This window comes from Passer montanus, unplaced genomic scaffold, assembly GCF_014805655.1.
Source record: "Passer montanus isolate IOZ18808 unplaced genomic scaffold, ASM1480565v1 scaffold144, whole genome shotgun sequence".
Lineage (NCBI taxonomy): Eukaryota > Metazoa > Chordata > Aves > Passeriformes > Passeridae > Passer > Passer montanus.
This window is the reverse complement of record NW_024361386.1, coordinates 847,471-871,748: the sequence shown is the minus strand read 5'-3', so window position 1 is coordinate 871,748 and position 24,278 is coordinate 847,471. Positions and strand designations below refer to the sequence as shown.

The 24,278-nt window shown below is 45.7% G+C and overlaps 2 protein-coding genes across 2 annotated transcripts; both read right to left on the bottom strand.

Annotated features, from left to right (window-relative positions):
* Window positions 1-387: 387 nt before the first annotated feature.
* LOC120498275 (myosin-3-like) lies at window positions 388-13,462 on the bottom strand. Its single transcript, XM_039700800.1, has 26 exons — window positions 13,362-13,462; window positions 13,119-13,237; window positions 12,807-12,894; window positions 12,601-12,718; window positions 11,145-11,268; window positions 10,918-11,054; window positions 10,586-10,841; window positions 10,164-10,406; window positions 9,648-9,824; window positions 9,422-9,567; window positions 9,249-9,339; window positions 8,441-8,830; window positions 7,791-7,917; window positions 6,835-6,953; window positions 6,142-6,338; window positions 5,799-5,982; window positions 4,984-5,149; window positions 4,280-4,404; window positions 3,782-4,090; window positions 3,493-3,696; window positions 3,252-3,377; window positions 1,603-1,773; window positions 1,406-1,510; window positions 1,237-1,332; window positions 979-1,116; window positions 388-565 (listed from the first exon to the last, which is right to left on the bottom strand). Exons 1-26 carry the CDS (start codon window positions 13,408-13,410, stop codon window positions 542-544), a joined length of 4,029 nt encoding a protein of 1,342 aa, XP_039556734.1. The 5' UTR covers window positions 13,411-13,462; the 3' UTR covers window positions 388-541.
* On the bottom strand, window positions 13,446-22,305 carry LOC120498269 (myosin-3-like). Its single transcript, XM_039700796.1, has 15 exons — window positions 22,248-22,305; window positions 20,557-20,762; window positions 19,278-19,421; window positions 19,041-19,197; window positions 18,299-18,326; window positions 18,109-18,217; window positions 17,504-17,596; window positions 17,134-17,197; window positions 16,954-17,052; window positions 16,337-16,440; window positions 16,111-16,249; window positions 15,044-15,162; window positions 14,719-14,868; window positions 14,103-14,273; window positions 13,446-13,520 (listed from the first exon to the last, which is right to left on the bottom strand). Exons 1-15 carry the CDS (start codon window positions 22,303-22,305, stop codon window positions 13,446-13,448), a joined length of 1,716 nt encoding a protein of 571 aa, XP_039556730.1.
* Window positions 22,306-24,278: the final 1,973 nt, after the last annotated feature.

Sequence of the window (24,278 nt, the reverse complement as noted above, 5' to 3'; positions counted from 1 at the left end):
TACTCCTGAACAAGTGAACAACCGTTTCTCAGCAGGTTCATGAAGCAGAGTGGTGCACTGAGTGGTGCACAATCATTTGACATGGTGGGCTGGGGTCAGTGACACGGCCCAGGAGCACAGCAGGACGTTGGATTGAAGCACAGCACTGCTGAGAACAAGGTGCAGCTGCTCTCCTGAGAATGTGCTGCTTCTAGGCTACAGGAGCTGGAACAGAATTCCTCCTTTGGAAAAGCAAAAAAGCCTGTCAAACCTCTAGGTTTTAAATTCAGGATAAAACTGGTCAAAGTGAAATAGTAAGACTCAGAACAGAAACAGAAGTAGTAAGACTCAAACTGACGCTCTTGACTATAATTAACTTAGTGACAAAATGAGACTCTCATTTAAACATTCACATTTGGAGCATTTGAAGTTGCAGATATCTATTTTATTGACACTGGTACAGCAGCAGCAACAGAAAATGTTTGTGTTCATAAACAAAGGGAAAATTACTTCCACAGCTGGAGAGGTACTTTGTGGAAGTTCCAGTTATCCCAGAGGAAGCTCATTTTTCAGTTCCTAACACCACCTAGGAAGGAGAAGCTTTGTTTAGTCTACACATGCCAAGATGAGTCTTTTAATCCCTCAAACCATCCATCTCAGTTCACCATCCAGCTAGGATGTGCAAGTGAAGCCTGAGCCAATGCAGACATTTGTGGAACCCTTAAAACCACTGTGTGAATTGAATATATGCAGATAACACCAGGATGGCCACCATCCACAGCTGAAGCATGGAGAAAAGATTAATTCCATTGTTTCACTGAAAAAAATGAGGACACATGGACTGCTGAGCTTATTCCATCTTAACAACCCCAACCCACTCAGCTTGTCCTTAAAAGCCCCTTCCTTCCAGAGCTGTCCTTTCCAAATGATGCCTGTACAAGGCACAAATCTGCTGCTAGACTCACTTGAGCAAATAGCACACCTGCAGTAAAGCCTTACCTTTGTAGCAGAGCCTTCTCTGGCCTTAGCTCTGAGTTTATTTACTTGGCTCTCAGCAATATCTGCCCTTTCCAGAGCCTCACCCATCTTATGCAGTGCATTTTTCAGTTTGGAGAGATCAGTATTGGCTTGTTCACCCTGAAATTGCAAAACAAAAATTTAAAACCATCTGGCAACATGCTGGGGCACAGAGCCAACTTTTAAACTGGCAGTCCCATGAACTGGTAAATAACTATTTGCTTCACTTTAGTGACTCACAGCTTCTTCAGCTTGTTTTCTGTAGGATTTGATTTTCATCTGCAGTTGATCTATCAGATCTTGTAACCTAACCATGCTCTTCTTTTGTTCTTCACACTGTGGAAAGAGAATGTGCAGTTTTACGTCCTTGGGAGACAAAACATCAGAATTGCTTTCTATTTTTACCCACCTGAAAAGTGAGCTCTTTGAAACGCCGTTCATATTTGCAGATGTTTTTTATAGCCTCTGAGGATTTTTTATGTTCTTCCTGCAGTTCAGCTTCTAATTCTCGGATCTGGTGAATTAATGAACAGTTGGCTTAAGCCCTCACACAGCAATCAGAGAAGAAAGATGTTTCTGACACCCAAGTTCAGTGCTGGTACCCACCCTGGCCTCCAGCTTCTGGATCTCTTTCTTCCCTCCCTTCAGTGTCACCTGCTCAGCCTCATCCAGACGGTGCTGCAGGTCCTTCACTGTCTGGTCCAGGTTCTTCTTCATCCTCTCCAGGTGGGCACTGGTGTCCTGCTCCTTCTTCAGCTCCTCTGCCATCCTGGCTGCCTTGGAGGGGAGATGACACAAGAAACTGGAAGAATGTGAAGGAACAGCACAAACTGTGCACCAGCACAAGATTACCTCCTGTGTCCTGCTGCCCATTCCTGCCACCCCATTCCCTATTTTGATTTTTTGTCCATCACATGATAATGGCAAAAACATGACAGGAAATACTAGGGAAGAGGATGGGGAAAGTCTGCCTTACTGCACACAGAGCTGGAGTGACAGAAAGGGAAAATGTTCTGTCCCACTGTGACCTCACTAACAGCTGGGCGCCAGGGGAAACCTCCAGAGCAACAGCAGAGTCTGGCAACAGAACATGGCACAGCTGGAAAGCTTCTGTGCTCAACACACCTGGGCTGTCCTGGCTGCTGTGCTTGCCCTGCTACTGCCCCAAACTCCTGGGTGTCACAGAGGAACAAAATAGTTTAAAATTAACTATGTTATTTAAGCCAAACTAAGATTTTTCTTGCTCTCAAACATTGGATTCCTACACAGTATAATTAAACACAATATTGAGCGACATTATAATTAATGTTATAATTTTATAATTATAATTAATGTAGAATTCAACAAATTGCTTTGGCAGCAAAATATCTGAAAAGGTCTTAACTGAAAAAAATTCACCACTAGAAGTTTTATGTAAATGTAGATGTGTGTATAATTCATTGTAATGTTTTCTTTTTCTTTTATTCAAACAGAATAAAAATCATTAAAACACAGGGACACCTCAACATGAGGAAGAGCTTCTTTCCATGGAGGGTGGCAGAGCATGGAGCAGCTGCCCAGGGAGGGCACAGAGTCTCCCTCTCCGGAGACATTCCAAACCCACCTGGACATGTTTCTGTGTCACCTGCAGCAGGTTGGAGTAGATAATTTCCAGAGGTCCCTTCCAATCCTAATGATTCTGAGATCCTATTTTTTTTTTTTCATTTAATGAGCAAGTTGAATAGTTTTCTAATTCCACATAATGTATCTAAGTGTTAAGATTTTGGTTTAATCCTCTGCATCAAAAATCATCAGCAGATTTAGTCCCCTGACACACCAGTGCTATTGCCTGGCTGAGCTTCACAGGTCTTGCATGGGAGGATTTAGCACCAATTTTGAATGGAAATTTACAATTCTCATTAAAAAATTTGATAATAGGATTTTGCAAAGATAACTATTCAGACACCTTAGCCACTTTACTGGTTTCAATACTGCAGGATTTCTTTGTGGATTATGTTTTCAGGCAGCACTGAAGAAAGTTTTTTTGTTTTCCACTCACTAAATGTAGATTCAGTTCTTTATGATGGCAACAGCCCCATCTGTCAGCAGGACATGTTCCCTGTTGCTCTAATCCTCCTCTGACACAAAGCCTTTTCAACCAGACCCACAGGTGGTTTCTTGTCCAACATGTAACAAGAATATTTACATTAACCCCCAGCAGCAATGCCACTGGAAGCCTTGAAAATTCAAAGTGAAAACCATAGTAGCATTCTCACATCTGTCATTGCCTTCTTAGCTCTTTCTTCAGCACTTTTTGCTTCATTAGTAACATCCTCTATCTCTGTTTGGAGTTGTGCTATATCAGTTTCAAGCTTCTTCTTTGTATTAAAAAGGCTGGAGTTCTGTGAAAGAGAAAGAGAGAGGCTTTGAATGTCTACACATAGAGATCAATTCATCAATTCATTCTTCCTCCATCAATCTCTGGACCCCAAAATACATCTTAGCTAAGCAAGCTACCTGGGTGTGGAGGAGCTGTGCACGTTCAGTGGCATCCAGAAGCTCCTGCTCAGCCAATTTCCTCGACCGCTCCGTCTGCTCCAGGGCTGCCCGGAGCTCCTCAACTTCAGCCTGCAGCAGGTTTGCTCTGCGCTCCACCATGGCCACCTGCTCCTTCAGGTCATCCTGTGTCCTCAGAGCATCATCCAGATGGATCTGGGTGTCCTGTATTTAAAGAGCCAGTTTTGTCCTAATCAATTTCTTGAATACTTTGCTTAAAAAATAAATCGACCAGAAGGTAAAGCAAGACCTTGAGAGCTCCCTGGATGCTGTGCAGGTGTTTTTGTGCCTCTGCAGCCTGGCGGTTGGCATGGCTCAGCTGGATCTCCATTTCATTCAGGTCTCCCTCCATCTTCTTCTTCAGCCTCAGGGCTTCATTCCTGCTCCTGATTTCAGAATCCAAAACACCCTGCATTGTCTCCACAATCCTTTCCTGGTTCTTTTTTAGCTGGTTGATCTCCTCATCCTTGTCAGCAATCTTTCTGCTGATTTCTGACTTTATCTGAGTCAGTTCTTGGTTGACACCAAGGATTTTGACTTCTTCATGCTCAAGAGCTGCCTTTAAAAGAAAAAAGGGGAAAACAAAGATGAAGGTAACATTTCAGAGAATATGATTATTGAGGTGATACACAGTGATTTCATAGAACTTCCTAAAGTTCGTGGCAATCAAACAGGGTTACCAGAAAAGGGAATAGAAAGCTGCTCAGCATGCTCTTTACTATATACAGTAATATTTAAACTAACTCACCTCTGCCTCCTCCAGAGCTGTTTGCAGACCATTTTTTTCTACTTCAGCTTGCTTTTTGGCTTTCTCAAGGTCTCTGACCATTTTGCCATTTGCAGTAATTTGCTCTGTGAGATCAGCTGCTTCCTCTGTGAGAGAAGAAGGGCATCAACCAGAAGAGCTTTGTTGCTGCAGCCAGCACCCCTTTTGCACACATAAATATGTATACACAAAATGTACATGTGTACACAATGGTACATCTGTCTGTAAATATGTACAGATAAAACTAGACACAACCAACTCGTGCAGGCCAAGTGGGGCATTGGTGTGGTTTACAGAGAGCCTGGAAGGGCCCTGCACGTGTTACATCTATGGATAGGCCATCAGGGTCTAAAACTACAGGTCCTGTCATTGTGTTCAGTGCATCTGCAAAACTCACTCTCATGAGCTGCTCAGTCTCCCTTTGGTCACTACCTTTGCCTGGGAATGGCCCCCAATGTCTGCAGCAGATAAGAGAGCCAGGACATTTGCTCTGTTGGCTTCATCGCTTTACAAACATGCTTGACAGCTTTTGGTAAGACACTGATATTCTGCATTAAGATGGAGAGCACAGGAAGGACAGAGTGCTGTCCCTTGGTGCCCTCCTGCAGGCACGAGCGTGCTGGTGGGGCACACCTTGCTGTGGCTGGTCTGTGAGAGCTGATGGGACACCAGAGCCAAACACGTACGCTGCAGAGCAGAGTTCTCCCGCTTGATTGTTTCGAGCTGGTCTAAGGTTTCCTCATAGGCATTTTTCACTTTGAAAAGCTCTGTGTTCAGCGAGCCTGCTTCTTTAGAGAGAGCTTCCCGCTCCAGCTGGCTCTCCTCATACTTCCCCTTCCATTCTGCCATGACCTGGAAGACACCATAGAGTCATAGAACTCTTTGGGTTGGAAGGGACATCAAAGATCACCTAGTTCCAAATCGCCTGCCATGGCAGGGACACCTTCCACTATCCCGGGTTGCTCCAAGCCCTCTCCAACCTGGACTTGGGACACTTCTAGGGATCCAGGGGCACCTGCAGCTTCTCTGGGCAGCCTGTGCCAGGGTCTAACCACCCTCATACGGAAGAATTTAACCCTAATATCCAATTTAAATCTACTCTTTGTCAATGTAAAGCCATTCCCCCATGTCCTGTCACTCAGGCCCATGTAAACAGTTTCTCTCCATCTTTCTTGTAGCTCCTCTCAAGCACTGGAAGGCCACAATTAGGTCGCCCTGAAGCTTCTCTTCTCTAAGCTAAACAATCCCAATTCTGTCAGCCTTTCTTCATAGGAGAGGCTATTATGCTTCATTTCCTGCTGGTACTGAAAATGTTATTTGATCTGTGACTACATTTTGTACTAGATAAATAATGCAGTCTCTTAAACCAGGACAAATTCCTCCTGCCATGCCCTAGTGGCTCTAGTTAGATTCACCATGATTTCAGCTTTGGCTGATGTACAGAGTGTTAGTTTGGCTTTCTGGGAGGCTACACTTGAAAGATACCATGCTCATTTATGACCTTATCAAAATTCTGCTGTTTCCTGTCAAGGGCAGCTGCTGATGTGTTTGCTCTCTCTATGTCCAGTTTCAGATCCTCCACTTCCCCCTGCAGCTTAAACTTCATCTTCTCCAAGGAGGCACACTTGGAATTCAGCGTGTCTGCCTGCTGCCCTGCTTCCTGGAGACGCTGAGAGAGCTTTTTCCTTAAGGCACATAAATAAAACAAGCATATGATTAAAAAAATCATTACACCATGAGGACTATATGCACACCCCCAAAAAATAATTTAGGTCAGGTTACTAAAAGGGGGTCTATGTTCTGCCCCATGTACATCTGGACAGCTCATCCCATCTGTTCTGTACTTGGCCTCCTCGAGCTCCTCTGTGCGCTGAATCGCGTCCGTCTCGTATTTGGTTCTCCACTGAGCCACTTCGCTGTTGGCCTTGGACAGGGCTCGCTGCAGCTCCCCCTTGGCCTCCTGCTCCTCCTCATATTGTTCCCGGAGCAAGTCACAGTCGTGGCGAGCAGACTGCAGGGCGTGGGCCAGGGCGTTCTTGGCCTGAAAAGGACCCACAATATCAGGTATTTCTGTTAGCTGTGACCGGCAGGAGACCTCATGACCTTGCACATCTGGAATATGATCACTGCAGCCCGGACAGAAGACAAAGGGCTGGGGCTTTGTAAGTGTTCAGGAAGCTGCCTTCACCTGTCACCAACTCTACCACTAGAAAAGACCAAAAGTGATGCTTTCACCTTGGCATATGTTGTAACTTGTCTTCACTGTGGCTAAAGAAGCTAAAGAAATCTCATAGACCATGGCTTTAAAATTTAGAAACATCAAAAAATTCACCAAGTTACATCAACTTTCAGCATGCCTGAATCATCCTTTGCAAAGAACCCACTGCACACAGTGCTTACTGTACACATCCTTCCCCGGACTAATTTTACTGCCTGGACTACAGGCAATATTTACAAACTCCCAAAAGTGTTTCTCAAATGAAATGAGCCCCTGATACATTTTGAAGCTTTTTCAGGTGCTCAGTAGTTCACACTACCTTGATCTCTTCCTCCAGCTGCCTCTTGAGTTCTTCTATTTGCTGTGTAAGTGCCTGCTTGCTTCTGGACAGCTGCAACCTCACAGTTTCCTTCTCTTTGAGCTGACGGCTTAGTTCACCTATGACAAGAGAGGGCAAGTTCTCAATACTGTACAGATTAGCATCCTGAAAAGCTTAGTTCACCTATGACAAGAGAGGGCAAGTTCTCAATAATGTACAGATTAAGCATCCTGAAAACACAATAATAATCATCATAATAATAATAATCATAATAATAATCATAATAATAGGAATCACACAGCACTGGTTACCTTTTCAGTTGCTCCCATTATACATCTACCATTGCAGGTATATTTTCATCCTTAAAAATGCTTTTGTTGTTGTTCTTTCTTTATCAAAACTCACCTGATTCCCTAATTCTAATTGTATCCCTTACTACAGTTCTGATGCACTAGATGCTATTTTTTTTCCTGAAGAAAAATGCTTTTGAAAATTTGCTTAATTTTCATTTTGAAGCAGCAGGATTTTGTGCTGTCACACTGGCTGAATTGATGTAGCAGTTTCCCATAATTGTCCTTGTGATGCAAGGGATAAACCCTGAATTTTCATTTCATAAGATTTACAGTAATTGGAAAACACTTATTCCATATCACCCTCTGTCCTGGGGGCTGAAGTACCTCTGTCCCTTTTGTTGGAGAGGTGCCTATAGGTGATGCCATCATCTCTAAAATTCTCAGTACTTCCTGTAGCAGTCCAATATTATGTTCTTCAGATTTATCCTGAGCCATTTTACATTTTTTCTCAAATTTTCAGTTTCATTCTAAGATTCCACTTGAGCACTATGCTCAATGACCTTACAACAAAGGTTAACTAGTCAGAGAATGGTACACATGAGAGAATCTGTTTGCTATGAAGGGAAAAAATATCCCCTTAGCACATCTTTGTGCCTTCCTTACCAGACTCTGTCTGGAGCTGGGCTTTTTGCATCACCATTTCATTCACATTCCTCTGTTGCTCCTCAAGTCTGGCTTTCATCTCACTCACCTCATCCTCCAGTGTGCGGTACCTTTTTTCAAGAACAGCCTGAAAGAGAATCAGAAAGTGGAATTTGTGTAGGTGTGTATGGCTGCAGCTCTCTTCACAGACAGCAGCAGGTACAAGTTCTCCAGGGATTTTTCCTGGGAAGGTAGAGAGAACCTCAGGGAAGAAAACAATTCTTATCTCTATTCATTGCTCTTGTTGCTTTGCACATGTGGAATGTGTTATAGAGATGGTTTACTTAAAGTGGTTTATTAATTGGACAAGATTAAGAAAGATTGTTTTGATTCCTTGGCTGATTGGGTTAAAGTTGTGTCCTGGCTGTCTGCAGACAGCCACAGGTTTTTCTTTACTATTTTTCAGTACAGTATCTATTTAGTTTGTAATTTAGTATAGTATTAGTGTATTATAGTATTAGTGTAACAAGCAATTGTTCAACCTTCTGAATCATGGAGTCAGAGCACATTATTTCTGACATTGGGGTCGCCCTGCATTGATAGGTGTGTTTGTACAGTTCCCATCAGAGAGAAATATTGGTAATTCAAGTATTTAAGTTATAAAGAAACACCTTGGACTTGGTAATGGCCTCTGTACGACCGGCCAGGTCACCGATCTCCATCTTCAGCTCACTCTTCTCCTTCTCCAGCTTCTGCTTCACGCGTTGCAGGTTGTCGATCTGCTCGCCCAGCTCAGCTGTGCTGTCCGCGTGCTTCTTGCGCAGGGCGGCAGCCGTGGCTTCGTGCTGCAGCGTGGCCTCTTCCAGGTCACGGCGCATCTTCTGGAACTCTGCCTCACGCTTCTTGCTGAGCTCCGTTTGAGCAGTGCTGGCTCCTCCAGCCTCTTCAAGGCTCCCACGGGTTTCCTCGAGCTCGCGAGCCAGCTCAGCACAACGCTTCTCTGCTTTTGTCCGAGTTGTTTTCTCACTCGTGATCTCCTCTTCCAGCTCTGCAGCACGAGCCTGAACAACGAGCAAATAGCACATGAGGAATTGAACAGGGAACAAGTCATTCAGTGCTTAGGTTACCGCATATTTGTCACAGTAGAACACCAAGAACCTGGTTTTGGAGACTTCTTTCAAATTTCACTGTTTTGGCATTGTAGGTAAAGACTTACTGACTGAAAGGACCCATGGATCAACTCATTCTAGCTTTAGATCACAGCTTTCTGTTGTTGTATTGAGTTTGCTTGGGTTTGCATCCCTGTATCCCCCCACTACCAGGTTTTGAGAGTGGAGGCTTACAGGGGTGGCTTCTATGAGAAGCTGCTGGATGCGTCACCTCTGTCTGACAGAGCCCATGCCAAATTCTGGACAAGCATTATTCATGATACTACAGTTTAAAACAAGCAAACAGTAATGATGAAGTAAAGTCTCTTACCTGCAATTCTCTGATCTTCTTCTGCAAATGAGTACCTGAATTTCGCTGTTCTGCAATTTTCTTTTGCATCTCATTAAAATCAAAGTCTTTCCTGTGAAGGAGATGTTTTATTAAAAGAAAATATGTCCAGTTAAAGCCAAATAATAAATTATCTACTAATTTGTTTCTCTTACTTCCTTAATTTTTCATCTAAATGTTGTTTCTCATTCTCCAGATCTACTATGGTTTCCTGTGCAAGTTTCAAGTCTCCCTCAAGTTTTCTCTTTGCCCGTTCAAGGTCCACACACGCTTTTCTTTCGAGTTCCAAAGATCCTTCAACCTGCAACATAAACATACATAATCATGACTGATGGAACAACTAAAGAATCTGCTCCTTCTCCTTGTGCTGAACATGCTCACATGGTTCACTTGCTGCTCCAGCTTGATCCTAGCTTTGGTGAGGGTATTAACTTTCTCCTCCTCTATTTGCAGGTCATCCAGTGCCTGTTGCTGGGCTTCTTGAAGGGCCTTCTTCTCCTTCACTAACTTTGCAACAGTCTCGTCCAAACCTGTCACTACTTCAGCCAGATTTTTGACCTATTGTAAGGTAAAATACTTTAAGGTCACTAATAACATGAACACATACAATGAACTTGCTGTTAAACTCCCAAAGAGGCTTTGACCATTTTATGGTCGCACTCTACAATCTCTCTGCTTATATATCAACCCTTCAGAAGTCACAAAGCAATGATGAACTTTAATGCATTTTTGCATGCTTATGGGTTGGTTTTCCTGCACAACCGAGGTGCCCAGGTTCAATACCAGGCCCACAGATCTCCTTACACAGCAGCATGTAAGCATTCAAGTTTACTGAATCTTTACAGCCTATACATCAGCAGAGCAACTGTTATTAAACATTGCAGAAAAAAAAAGCACCTTGTTTTCAGTGGCATGCTTTTCCTTTTCAGCCTTGACCAATGTTAACTCAAGGTCATCCATATCTTTCTTCAGCTCAGAGCATTCATCCTCCAGTTTCCTCTTTCTGGCTGCCAGATCAGCATTCATCTCCTCATCATCTTCCAGCTTTTCCATTACCTCCTTTATTCTTGCTTCCAGCTGGAATTTTAGTTTGATCAGCTGGTCACATCTTTCTTCAGCATCAGCCAAATTTTCATTTTCCTTTTTATAGAGAACAGAAATGTGTTTCATTATCACACATTGGCACTGACACTTGCTTAAATCACCTGTGTATTAAGTGGCTGGTACATGAAATAACAGAATTTCCTTTCAGCCCTTTACCGAACACTCAAACAAAACTGATGTAATCTGAAGAGCCAAAAATTATTTCATTTACTTACAGTTAGTACTTGCAGCTGTAGGTCCTTTTTCTCTTGTACCAGAGCCACCATTTTTTCTTCCAGTTTGTTCCTGGTGGCTTCTGATTTATCCAGTTCTTCTTTTGTTCTCTCAAACTCTTCCTTCATCATGGCCAGCTCTTTCTCAGTTCCCACACTTTTTAAGAGGGGTTTAAACTTGAAGTACAACTTCATCCAGGGCCACTGCTTGACTTTCATGAATGCACGGATGTTGTACTGGATGCAGAGGATGGACTCCCTGAAACCAAAGTGATCCATCAGATCTGGGAATAAAGCCCATCTCTGAGCAACCTGACCTGGCAGAGGACACACACCTGTGGTCAAACATTTTTTTCAGCTCAAGTCTCCGGAGGTATCCCCTGCACAAAGCCTGGGTCCGTGTGATCATCTGTCCTAAACGTTCATCTCTCATCTCTTCCAGGACACCCAGCAAACCTGCCTTGAAGAACACCTGCAGCCAAAGAACAGACACCACTCATTGCTGGGTTTACATTTCCACACAATGAATGTTTTCTTATCATATGGAAAATTAAACTTTTACCTTAGTGTGTCCGAATTTGTACTGAGTATGATCTATCTCAATGGAAGACAGCAGCTTTTCACACGCCTTCCTGCTATCAATAAACTTTCCTTCTGGGATGGCACTGGCATTCAGAAGGTGGTATCTGATAAAATAAAGGAAAAAGCTTACCCATCAGTACCATTCTAGTGCACAGGATGCCACAAGAACAGCTGTCAGTTTGAAGATACAGAGGAAGGCTGAGTCTGACTCACACCTCCAGCCTCAAATAGCAAAGCAGTAAGAAAAGCAGCAAATAGCAGCTGGTCAGTTCAGTAGGTACCAAGGATGTGTTACAGCCCTCACTGAGACTGAAGGCAGGGACAGTCTGTTCTCTGGACCTGAGAGACTCTGCTCATTTGTGTCACAGTCATTATCACTACTCTAGGGGTCCAGATCATTGGGTTAGCTATAAATTAAAAAAAAATTTGGATTTTAAGAGCAAGGAAACTGCTTTTTTGAACCATATCCGGCTTCTCACATTTCTTCTGTACCATGTAACCCAGAATTAGACTTTGGATCCAGCAATGGACTTCCTAATCCTACACTGAGAGATTATTCCATACCTATTATCAGCATCGATACACAAATCTACCCTCCCACACCAATGACTGGCCAATGCCTTCAGGTAGTACCCAAAACACCATTTCATCCCTTCTCAGTGCCCTGCTCTCCAGCACACCCTGCACAGAGTTGTAAGGGGGGGAATGATTGGTTCGTTCTTAGAGATCTGGCCCTACATTTGCCTTTGTTCTAACACAACGAGCAGATGACCCCAGCTGGGCTGCCCTGAATTTATCAGCCCTTTATAAAAGTCTTATTTGCAGCAGTTCCCATGATAAGATTTTTTGGTTGTGGAGTTTTATCTCTAAATGAATCTGCTAATGCTGTAGGAATGTTAGCATGTAGAAATATTAACCCACTACAAAATTACAAGGTCATGTGGAACTAACTTAGATTTCCTGCTCGAATCCCTTCTTACTGCAACTCTCTTTGCCAGTCAAGCTTAACATTTCATCAAGAAGTAGCATTGGATTTAACAAAACTTCCTCTTTATAAAACCACTCCAGTTAGAATTATTTAAACCACATTCTTCAAGCCTCTACTAGATAGCAGGTGAATACAGGATGTGCATAGACCACCTTCTGTTTTTGTGCTGAAACATGCTTGTGCCCAGTTTGAGAATTAAAGCAAAGAATATCCAAACATTCAAATTAACAGGAATGAATTAAAAATAGTTTTTGGCATACAATATTGAGGAAGGCATCTGGCTGGGCACTGCCCACACAGACTGTGCTATTAGATATGCCTTTTACTTTCCACATGTGTTCAATATTAAAATAGTCTTTTCCTAATAACTGTATCATGGACTGGTTTAGCAAGAGTCTTCTTTCAGATGAGTTTGGCTCAATGCAAACAGAAGAATGTTATTGCTGACCTTTGTTTGAAATCCCCATATGGTATCTTGTTAGGAAATCCTTTCCTGCAGATCCGAATGCCCTCCAGAACTCCATTACATCGCAGCTGGTGCAGAACGAGCTTGTGATCCATCAGGCCTGTGACAGAGCAGCATGGGGACACACTGATGGCTCTAGCATTGCTCTTTCTGCCCCTTTCTATTCTAGTCTATATTTTATGAATTACCTGGGGTCTTCGTTTCATTGGGAATGATGCAACGCACAAAGTGAGGATGAGTTGTTCGCAAGTTAGACATCAGCTTATTCAGATTTTCCTATAAAACAGAGATCATTTATAATCTGTATGTTATCTCAGTTCTCAAAGTGATTTGACTCTTCTGAAAAGCAAAAATTCAGAACTTTCTCCTTACTCTACTAGTGAATATTCTACAATTCTGTGTAGGCATCAGCAAAGTAAATGACTACTACTGAAGAACATCCCTTAAAATGAAAATATGGCTGTGGAGCCAGGTGTGAGAGTCTCTGCCAGAGAACTTACCCGAAAGACTACAGAGACGGTTTGGAAGGAAGAGCCCTTCTTCTTGGCTCCTTTCTTCTTCCCACCACCTTCAGCTGGAAAATGAGATGACAGTCCAGCTGAGGAACTGCTGCAGATCCCTGTGACAGTGTTATAATTGTGCATCTAACACACAGCACACAAGCACTGACTCAACGCTGATCCACATCAGGTGAGAGGTACAGTAGGAAACCCCAAACTGGAAACATAATCCTCCAAGCTTACCTTCATCTATGGAAGCAAAACTGGCATAAAGATGGCATAAAATTTTCATCGATGACTTCTGGTACAGCCCAATGACAGTTTCATTCAGAGGATCCTTGTTCTTCTCCAGCCACCCAGTGATGTTGTAGTCCATTCCAGGATGGAGAAAATGCCCATGGGCTGAATAGAAAAATGGTGTTTTCAAATAAGATCAATTCAAGGTAAATAATACAGAGTGAAAGACATGCTAAAATTGAAGTACTGGAGGTATTTTATAGAGAATTAGCCTGGAGGAGCAGGTAAGCAAGATTTTTTTGTGAACAGATAGCAAGATACTTAAAAGAACTCGTAAGATTTTTATATACAGTTTTGAATTACCCAGACAGTGTGTGGAAAACAAGAGAAGCTAGGCAAAAACTGTGCAGTAACTTTTCAAAATACAGTAGTGACTTCTAATTCAGAAGGAACAAAAAACAAGCAGACATGAGGCTTTCTGGGATGGATGGATGGATGGATGGATGGATGGATGGATGGATGGATGGATGGACGGATGGATGGAATCAGTGTCTTTTTATAAGACAGGATACATTCCCAATCAGTGGATAATTAATTACTCATGTGGGTAATATTTAAAGAAACAGAGGAGGTGAAGAGACCTGAAAGCTTCCCAGAGAGATTGTATTGAAGCACTCAGAGCAAACACTCTCAAGAACCCTTTAAGATTCAATTTGTGTGATTGCACAAGACGCTTAAGAAATTCACCTTTTCTATGAGCTCAATGCAGGCAGCCAGGTCCATGCCAAAGTCAATGAACTCCCATTCAATCCCCTCCTTCTTATACTCCTCCTGCTCCAGCACGAACATGTGGTGGTTGAAGAACTGCTGCAGTTTCTCATTGGTGAAGTTGATGCACAGCTGCTCAAAGCTGTTGAACTAATATTTGAGTAAGTGTGTTAATAGTGTTAAACTGTCTCTGATCAATTGTTTTTCACAGGGAAGTCACAGCAAGGTCAGCCAGACTGACCCAAGAGGGTTTTGATAACAGTGTAAAGAATGTACCATAGGTGTCCAGGCTTACAGAAAAGTAGTGCAGTGCAGCACATGGTTACTGCAGCCTGCATTGGCCATGTTTGGGTGGCCCTAATGTTCATAAACACTGACTCTGTGGGGAGAGAGAGAGCAGCTCCATGGCCATGCTTCTGCCCTGTCTCTTCTCTTACAAAGAGGGTGATGGATCTACAAAGGCAGAAGCAGCTTCAGACAGATTTGCCCTGTTCTTGAGGGCTTGCACTGGGGTGAGGAGGAGGAAACGTCAGAGAAGACAAACAAACTGAAAAAAGCATTTAGAGACAGGCACAAGTCTGAGAGTACTGCAAACCTCAAAGATCTCAAAGCCAGCAATGTCCAAGACCCCAATGAAATGCTGTCTTGGCAGCTTGGTGTCCAGCTGCTGGTTGATGCGCATCACCATCCACAGGAAGAGTTTCTCATAGACAGACTTGGCAATGGCATTCACTGCCTGGTGCACCTGCAGGGAGATGTCCCACACCTGTGTCAGGGCAGCCCCAGAGCAAAACACCCCTCACCATGCCCACACACACTGCACCAACAGGCCTTAATGGCCCCGACCATGCTCGGCTGTGACCTGCACCCATTCCTTTTCCTTAGGGAGAGGATGGTCCCTGCTGCTCCTTGATGCTCACCTGATCCACTGTTTGGCCCTTCAGGACATATTCATTGCCCACTTTCACCCGGGGATAGCACAGAGCTTTCAGCAAGTCTGCTGAGTTCAGGCCCATCAGATATGCTGCTTTGTCAGCCTCTGGAAAACAAAATAATAACTTGAAATACTTTCTTCTTATCTCAGACACGCACAGGGCATTGGGACCAGCCAGAGCTCACTCTGAAACTTGTAACTCAATTGGCTTTACCCCATCCACAAATCTTGACTAACATTCTCCTTCACTTTTCTGAACAGCCTTGTAGGTCTGGTCCTCATGACAGAGTGGCAAGAGCAGCCCCAATAGACATGGTGAAACCCAGGAGGGCACTGTTGATGGGACAACACAGAGTTTTCCCCATAAGCCACTTCTCCACAATGTCACCCAGGCAGAACAAGTGTGTGTGTGTAACCAGAAACTGGAGAACCCTACAGTGATGTGCCCCAGGCACAGGGTCCTACAGCAGGAATAAACTGGATGCAGAAAGTGCCTCTATTTGATGCAGTAAGATGTGGCATTTACATTCTCTGAAAAAATCCCTTTGCCCAGGATTTTTCTCATGGGAAGCTGAGAAGCCTCAGAAAAAAAGAAAACAATTCTTATCTCATTTGATTCTCCTGTGTTTTGCTGCTTTGGAATGTTTGGAGATTGTTTATCCACAGTGATTGTTTCATTGGATTGTGGTGTGAGTTGTTTTGGCTCTTTGGCCAACCAGGGCCAAGCTGTGTCGAGACTCTGGAGAGAGTCACAAGTTTCATTATTATCTTTTTAACATTCTAGAAGTATCTTTTTTAGTATAGTATAGTATTATTTTATATAATATTGTATAATAAAATAATTAATTAGTCTTCTGAGAACATGGAATCTGGTTCATCATTCCTCCCTGCCACGAGGATCCCTGCAAATACAATAGTAAGTTGAAAATCAAACCTCCTTTTTATGTTTATCAAGGAACAATTACATCTCTCCTGGAAGACTCCCTCCATTTCTAGTGAAAAATGGCATGAAAACAGTCAGAAATACTTCTCTCCCAGCCAGGGAGGTATTACCTTCTGTGCCATCAGGCTCTGCCTGCTCCTCACGTGGTTTCTGCTTGAATTTCATGTTCCCGTAGTGCAGGATTGCCCCCGTCAGCTTGTAAATCCCCACTCTCTCATCAGGGCTGAAGCCCAAAGTGTCAATGGCTGCCTGCACACCAAGACAGATCAGCTGGTTTTAACAGTGGTGAGAGTAAAAGTGAGACTGTAAAAGTCTCTCCTTGCCCACTGCACTCACATCTGTGGCAACCAGCTCCTCCTGGTCATCGATGCTGGCCACAGAGATCTGCCCTTGGCTGATGAAGGGGTAGTCATAGGGGTTGGCTGTGACAAGGAGCATCTCTGAAAGGCAAACACGGGAGTGAGAGCCAGAGCCTGGCAGGGAAGATGGAACAATGGCTCAGCAAGGTTTCACAAGCTCTCTTGCATCCAAAACTCCTGTTTTTTTATTAAGAGACCAGAAAGAGTAAAGCCTTTCATCTGCCTTCTCCAGGCTGAGCAGTCTTTCCAATTTAATATGTTGTCAACTGAGAGCTGAGCACTCAGCAAGGTGTGAGGCAGAGTACATTGGCCACCCCTGTGCCTCACCTGCACACAGTTTGTGTTAGAACTCACCCAGGGAGGATAAATGGAGGTGGGGTAAAGCCCTAGTGTTATGCAGAGACACAAATACAGCTTGGGGAACCTGGGCAGGGCAGAGGCTGAAAAGCTGAGGACATAAATCAGCACATGACCCCTGCTCTGCATGTGACACGGCACTGTGCCACTGAACCCTCTGCCACTGAGCTGGCACACGGAGGGAAATGCCTCCCATGCTGACTTTACTCAATATCACCAGGTGGTGGCTGTCCTTACCAAGCAGTTCAGGCTTCTTATTGGAGAGGATCTGGTAGAAGATATGGTAGCTTCTCTCAGCTTTCAGCTGGAAAGTGACTCTTGACTTTTCCAGCAAGTCTGTAACATGCATGCACATTTTAGACATTTTTCAGGTTCTTTATGTTTTAGCAAGGCTGTCTGCCCCCCTCAGTTACTCACAGGTCTCAATGTCACCAGAGGCCAGCTTTCCAGAGGTTCCAAAATGGATACGAATGAATTTACCCTGGCAAGCAGACAAAAGTGGGGGTCAGTGCAGCAATCTCAGAGTGTTTTTATCTCTTCAGTCTTCATGACAGTATCACCAAATCTGTCTGATTAGCTTTGATATATAAAGATAGATAAAGGGGAACATGTTGCTGCAGCAATGTGAGCATGAAACAGCTGCTAACATATCAGCATTTCATAAAAACAAAGAAATGGGTCAGCAAGAACATTTTTCCCAGCCAAGAGGCACACAGTCACAGCTAACAAGCAGGCAAAGGGCATTAGGAACACAGGAGGGCAGAGGGACAGACACAGGCTGACTCACAAAGCGTGAGGAGTTGTCATTTCTCACGGTCTTGGCATTCCCAAAGGCCTCCAGCAGTGGGTTGGCGCTGAGGATTTGATCCTTGAGCGTACCCTGCAGGAATAATTGAATAATTACTGAAAAACACCGTGAGCCACGTGGTAGGAAGAGGTGGCTCTATGGAATGATTACATGTGCAGCCACATGCACTTCATTTCAGCTCTGCAGTGCCACTGCTGCACCTTCTCAACTCCAGCACCAAGAACCAGCACTGGGGGTGAACAACAAACAACTCATCGCCTCTTATTCAGAATTTCTCCCACAGTCAGAGCTGTCAGGTGTCAGCCACAGGGACAGATGGATCCATGTTAAGGAACTGAAGTCTCTGATTCTTCCTAGGCACCAGTCGTGTTTCAGTCTAGGTAAAGCTACACCTTAGTGGCAGTGGCAGTTCTGGTGGCTTGTATTTGTTGTGATCCTAATGCACATCAGCCCCTGGTCCTACTGCCTTTCAAAGAGTGGCTGAAGCTAATAAAAGATATTTTGAGGTAAGTGTGTGTCACCAGTGCTGTCCACAAGGGGATAACATCCTGAGCTGCCCTGCACCAAGCCTCTCCTCCTCACACCTTCAGCTGGGGCTCCTTCTTGGTGGCCGTGTCCCCGCTGGCGGCGATTGTCGCGTAGTACTGGATGACGCGCTTGGTGTTCACCGTCTTCCCAGCACCCGATTCTCCACTGGAGAGAGAAGGCTCAGGGTGAAGAATGAACTGCCCACTTCGGGTTGGAGACAAAGCTCGAAGTGGCAGATGCACTTACGTGATCAGGATAGATTGGTTTTCACGATCTGTGGGAGGGAAAAATACCTGCAGTCAGAGAAGCTGTAGGGCAAGTGCTGGCTCTCAGCTAGCTGGGACCTGGTGTCCATGGGGGAATGAAACAAAATCTCTGCAGGCAAAACTGAAAAGATGCATGGTCTACTCTCCACCTCTCTTTCCCTCCCTATACTCCACTCTTTGTCTTCTCTCCTCCTCCTTTGTTCATCCTGTGCTTGTTTCTGCTTCTGTCTTTTCCATTTTTTACCTTTAATACTATTAAATATGGGACATGACTTTATTCAAAGAAAACCATATGTTTTGATGGTAATATTTCTATCAGCTCTGTTCTGGATCTACCTGCTGTTCCTAGAAGCCACATGCAGGTGTGCTTTCCAGATAGTGTGTCCTGTCCTAGTGCAACTGCCCTTTGCAGAGGTCTCTGTTAGGCTGTTTAGCTTAGTACTTAGACCAGAAATACAGATAATGTGCAGCACAACAGCACAGCGCTTCAAGAATAAAGAAAATATTTCAGGAGATGGGGAAAACTGTCTGGAGCTGGCTTTGCATCAGTTAGGGTTTATAATAAAAACCAAGCAGATAATCTGCAATATTACCAGATAAAGCACTCTGCAAGAGCTGGCAAAGATGACTGAGCCATGGCAGTACAGAACGGTGCTTGGCAGAAGCAACACACTTCTGACACACTTTTTTATTCCAAGTCTGGTCAAAACAGAAAAGCTCACCAGTCAGCATGAACTGATAGGCGTTGTCAGAGATGGAGAAGATGTGTGGAGGGGCCTCCTGGCGCTTCTTGCCGCGGTAGCCAGTGACCACCTCGGGGTTGTATACCGGCAGCCACTTGTAGGGATTGACAGTGACGCAGAAGAGACCCGAGTAGGTCTGCAGGAATAAAACAGGGGTCTCACTGAAGTCCAGCTACTGCAGCTGTGTTTTCTCCTTTGCCAGAAGAAGGAACTTACATAGATCATCCAGGAGCTGTAGCGGTCCTTGAGGTTGTAGAGGACGGCAGGTTCGTGCAGGTGGGTCAGCATGGCCACATCCTCAACTCTGTCAAACTTAGGGGGGTTCATGGCATACACATCATCAGGTTTGACAGCAACTGTCTATAATCCAGAGACAAAGAGCAAACCTTGGTTCAGCAGCTCCTGGCAGTCCTTCCAAAACCACAGAGAAGTAATAACATCTCTAAGGCTGCTCTAATTCACATTTTTCTTTCTGTTTAACTGTGCTAAGAAAAATATGGCTATTTCAGGGCAAACATTGCAGCCAGCCAGGAAATCTACAACACAGGTACATTGACAGGATGTCATTTTCCCGGAATACATGATTTGTGCTGGAACAGATCTTTCAACACATTATCACTGCTAATGAACTTTAGGTCTCTGCTGCTCATGGCTGTAAGATCCTGGGGCACATCTGCTGGCCAGCCAGCCTCTCAGGCTCCAGGGTTCCCATGACAGTGCCAGAGAGCTGGGACACAAACAGCACAACTCATCAACAGCAAATCCATCCTTGGGACAGACTTGTTCCACTCCTGTCTGTGGCCATTCCCAATTAAAGAACAGCTTTGTCTCTACCAAACAGCACTGTCTGCTGGGCTCACACGGTGAGGGACCATCCTGTCCCACTGCCAGAGCCTGTGGGTTTGTTGTGGAGGTGGCAGATGTTCACAGCTGGCAGCAGCTTAACTCAGCCACTGCTTTCTAAAAGCCTTGTAGCACCTACTGCCAAGATGTTGGTCGTGGTTGTTCTTTGAGCTGCTGCAGTTATTCTTACAAAAGGCATCAGGGCACAAGCTGCTAAGACACTTCAGCGTTTTGGAAGATTAACACCTTGGATGCTCCTCTGGGAAACTGCAGCCAGTGACACTGACAATTTCACTTGCAGAGTTATCTGTCGGCTCAGCAACCAGTAAAGGAAGGAATTTATGAGTGGATATGACAGCGTTAGCTGAGAAAGTGTTAAAAACTAAGCTAAGACTGGCAAGGCTATGATCCAACCTGGCTTAGAGCATTGCCTGATTTTTAGAGCCCAAACCAAGAATAATTATCCAATGAATACTTTTATCCCACCATCCAGAGCTATGCTTTCCTGTGGAGGCTGTGCTGATCCCAGTCAGAGGACAGGGCAGGGCAGATTTCTTGCCTCAGCTAGCCTGGTGCTCTCTCAGTTTGTCCCCAGCAGATGCCCTGGGTCCCTAAGCAGGGCTGGGAGAAGGGCCAGAAGGAATGCACTTACTCTGCCATCCTCTGTCTCAACAGTTATCTTCCCATCCTGTGCAGCCTTAATCCTCCCCCTGGTGTACTCCACCTCGGGGTCAGCCACAAAGCAGTAGGTTTTGGCATCAAAAGGCTGGTTCTGGGCTTCTATTCTCTCCTTCTCGGATTTGCGCAGGTACGGCGCGGCCTCACCAAAAATCTCCATGGCAGTCTCTGCTCGTGGCTCTGAAAGACAGACCCTGCTGGGCTGCTCCCCTGTGTGCAGCTGAACACTCACCCCCAGCTGGCTGCTCCAAGCTCACCCTCCCAGCTCTCAGGTGTGTGCAGTGAGACCTTGAGAGAGTTGTTTGCCTTTCCAAGCTGGAAGGTACAAAGGCAGTGAAGAGCTACCACCCTCCGTGGCCCCAAGGAAAGGAGATCCATGTCCAAAGGAGGGGGGGGGCTCCCCAGGAAAGTGATCAGATCTGAAGGATTCATTTAGTCATTAGAAAAAGTGAGGCCCTGAAGATTATTTTTCTTCTGGTTTTTAATTTATGACTTCCCCCACTCTCTGTTAACATGGAAGCTGTCCTAATCCTCTGGTGAGCAGCCACAGCGGGCAGAAATGGACACGTGCTTGAAGGAGCTCATGGAGGGGGAAAAACAGGGACCTGCCCACGGTGGGCACAGGAGAAAAGCCAGCTCATGCCAGCCTGGGTAAGCTGTTAGTTTTCATGCCTCAAATCCTCACCTTAACAATCAGCCAACAGAAAGCAGGAAGGAACCAGCTGACATCTCGTATCTCTGAAAGAGAAAGAGTCAAAGGTCAAACTTCAACTGAGCTGCAGCCTCTCCAAAGGCCCAAAACCTCTCATGCAATTAACTGTGCCTTTTGAAGGCCAGAAAAGTTCACCACAGAGCACTCCTTCCCTGCCCAAGGAATGGCCCACCAGGGAATCTACAGTAGAATTCCCACCACAGTGCCACAGTCCTGTGAGGCTCCAAGCATGGGGAACAGGACCTGTGGTAGGAGCCTTCTGTCCCTCTGCAGGTCAGTCACAGCATGGCCTTGAGCTTGGCCAGGACATCAGGAGCCACCAACAAGGGCTTCTCCCTGACAGCTTTTATAGGCTCAGTTTAGTCCCCCTGGTTCAGCCCTGTCCCTATATTTGGAAGGAGGGGATCGACACTCCCGCCTGCTCACCAATTCATGTTCATTTTTTGCCATATACAGCTTGTAAAGGAAGGACCTGCTCTTCTCTCCCAATTTTAGTAACTCTGGGATTTTGTAGACTTTTCTTTGGTGGAAATTTCCTTTTCTGGGAATGTGCTCTCCTGCCAGCTACAACCACAGCCAGCACTTCACTCTCACCAGCACGTCAAACAAATGATAGCACAGAAGGGACCTGCCTCACTGCTCCTGCTCACAGACTGCCTGGGCAGAGCTGCACAGTGGAGAAGGACCCCAAACCAGCTCTGTGTGGGGTGGAGAGCAAGGCCATGGGAAGGAAAAAGAGGATTCATGCAGGATCAGTTATGGTAATTCTTGTGCCTTACACCACTGCATGGGTCAGGGGGGACCGGATGAGAGGCCATGACTGAAATACGATGTGACAAACCTGGCAAATTAGAGACTCATCAGAAAGAACAACACCCAAATCTGGCCAGGGATGGACGGTTCACAAATGTCAAATCATGAATACACCACACAAGTTTAGCTTTGAATACAACTTTGGCTGCCCACGACGTTCACTGCCCTTGCTGCCAAGAGGAGCTGCAGAAGCCCCATTACACCATGCTGAGGAGGGTCTCAGACATGTGTGACTGCAATTCCCACAGAAGGATACTGGGGAAGAGGGCTTTAGATGGAGGTCTCCCAGTCCCAAACACGCTGTTTGGTTGGTACAGAGCAGCCAGGCAATGGCTGGCAGGGCAGCACTTGGCAGAACAGTGGGAGCCTTCACACACAGCTGGAGTGAGCTCATGGTGCAGGAGAGGAAGGGTCTCCTCCATCCCAAACCATTCTGGCTGTTCTGGTCATCTGTCACTGTCCAGCAACCCCTGTTTGCCCTCTGCACTGCATGGACACTCACCCAAGGCTGCAGGACCAGCCTTCCCTCAGCAGAATGAAGCCAACAAGCCTTGTCTAAAGCCAGGAGCCCCCTCCACCCTCCCCAAACAGCGCCTGCCTCCTCCCCAAACAGCTCCACTCTGATCTGGAGCACCCTGGGCAGCTGCAGCTGCTGCCACAGCACAGGGGATGTCACCCCTTTGGGACAGTGGCTGACCCTGTTTGTGTTGGCCGGACAAGAGCCGAGCCTGTGGGCTTGCAGCAGAGTCACTGTCACTAGAGTTTTGAAAAACATGTTTCATGTTGCCCTTAATTTCATTTAAGGTCACTAAAAATGGACACCACAGCCACACATCTCATGAACCATGAATTCCTAGAATCCCCCTAAGCCTGGAGGATGAGGGAAAAGCTTATTTTAGCACACACCCCTTGTGATCGGCCCTTTGAACTCAGCCCAGGGGATGTGCTGGGAGCAAAAACTGAGGCACACCAGGCCAGAGAGCAGGCTGGGGCTTTGTCCTGACACCAAATTGCCACTGTAATTCCGAAAGGACATTTCCAGCTCCCAGGCATGCTCAAGGCAAGAGGACTGGACCTCACCCACACAATCATTGGCGTTGGAAAAGACCTCCAAGATCAAGTCCACTTATGACCGATGCCCACCTTGTCACCAGCCCAGAGCTCTGAGTGCCACATCCAGCCCTTCCTTGGACACCTCCAGGGATGGGCACTCCACCACCTCCCCGGGCAGCATGTTTCAGTGTTTGATCACCCTTTCAGAGAAGAATTTCCTCCTGGTGCCCACCCTGAGCCTCCCATGGCACACCTGAGGCTGCTCCCTCTCCTCCTGTCCCTGTTCTCTGGGAGCAGAGCCTGAACCCCCTGGCTCTCCCCTCCTGTCAGGAGCTGTGCAGAGCCACGAGGTCCCCCCTGAGCCTCCTTTGCTCCAGGCTGAGCCCTTTCCCAGCTCCCTCAGCCCCTCCTGGTGACCCAGACTCTTCCCCAGCTCCATCCCCTTCTCTGGACCTGCTCCAGCCCCTCCGTGTCTTTGTTGTCATGAGTGGCCCAGAACTGGACAGAGCACTCAAGGTGCCTCAGCAGTGCCCAGCACAGGGGGTGGTCACTCTCCTGGTCCTGCTGGCCACACCATGGCTGGTACAGACCCAGCTCTCATTGGTGTTCCCTGCTGGCTAAGTCCCCACACCCAATGGAAGCAGAACAAAGAGAACCCTCAGACAGCAAGAACCACTCTCCTGGTTTTGTCTTGCTGGTTCAGGTGTCCAGGTGGGAGCAGAGTGCAGGAAAAGAAGTGGCACTGAGCAATGACCCCCCGCCAGGTACAGCTGCTGCTCTGTGCTGCCAACATCACTGCAGACACAGAGCTGTCCTGAGGTGAAGGTCACGAGGGTGCTGTCACCACGAGCCACATTGCCTTGCAAGGCTCTCTCATCCCATCCTGGTGCTGCCAGGGAGGTTTTGTTGCTGCCCTTCATTCAGAAAAGGGCACACTCATAGCTCAATATACCCCAGCAAATTAAAGGTGGATTTACTGGTTGGTGTCTATCTATTTTTGCACAAAGAACTTCGGGAGAACAAGAAGGTTTTGTAAGCTGCAGCTGAGTAAGTTCCCTGGCACGCTGAAGGAACCTGCTTTATTAAACTAGTAATACACAGCTTAAAACATGGAATGA

What these genes read in the sequence shown, in the direction of transcription:
- LOC120498275 (XM_039700800.1), bottom strand. Translation starts at nt 13,410, where the DNA reads ATGAAAATTTTATGCCATCTTTATGCCAGTTTTGCTTCCATAGATGAA. An exon ending in CCGTCTCTGTAGTCTTTCGG is followed by an intron (nt 12,895 to 13,118) that starts GTAAGTTCTCTG and finishes TCTGTTTTATAG; the next exon opens with GAAAATCTGAATAAGCTGAT. An exon ending in ACAAATTCGGACACACTAAG is followed by an intron (nt 11,055 to 11,144) that starts GTAAAAGTTTAA and finishes CTTTGGCTGCAG; the next exon opens with GTGTTCTTCAAGGCAGGTTT.
- LOC120498269 (XM_039700796.1), bottom strand. Translation starts at nt 22,305, where the DNA reads ATGGGGCTTCTGCAGCTCCTCTTGGCAGCAAGGGCAGTGAACGTCGTG. An exon ending in GAACGTCGTGGGCAGCCAAA is followed by an intron (nt 20,763 to 22,247) that starts GTTGTATTCAAA and finishes TCTGTCTTTCAG; the next exon opens with AGCCACGAGCAGAGACTGCC. An exon ending in AGAAGGAGCCCCAGCTGAAG is followed by an intron (nt 17,597 to 18,108) that starts GTGTGAGGAGGA and finishes TTATTCCTGCAG; the next exon opens with GGTACGCTCAAGGATCAAAT.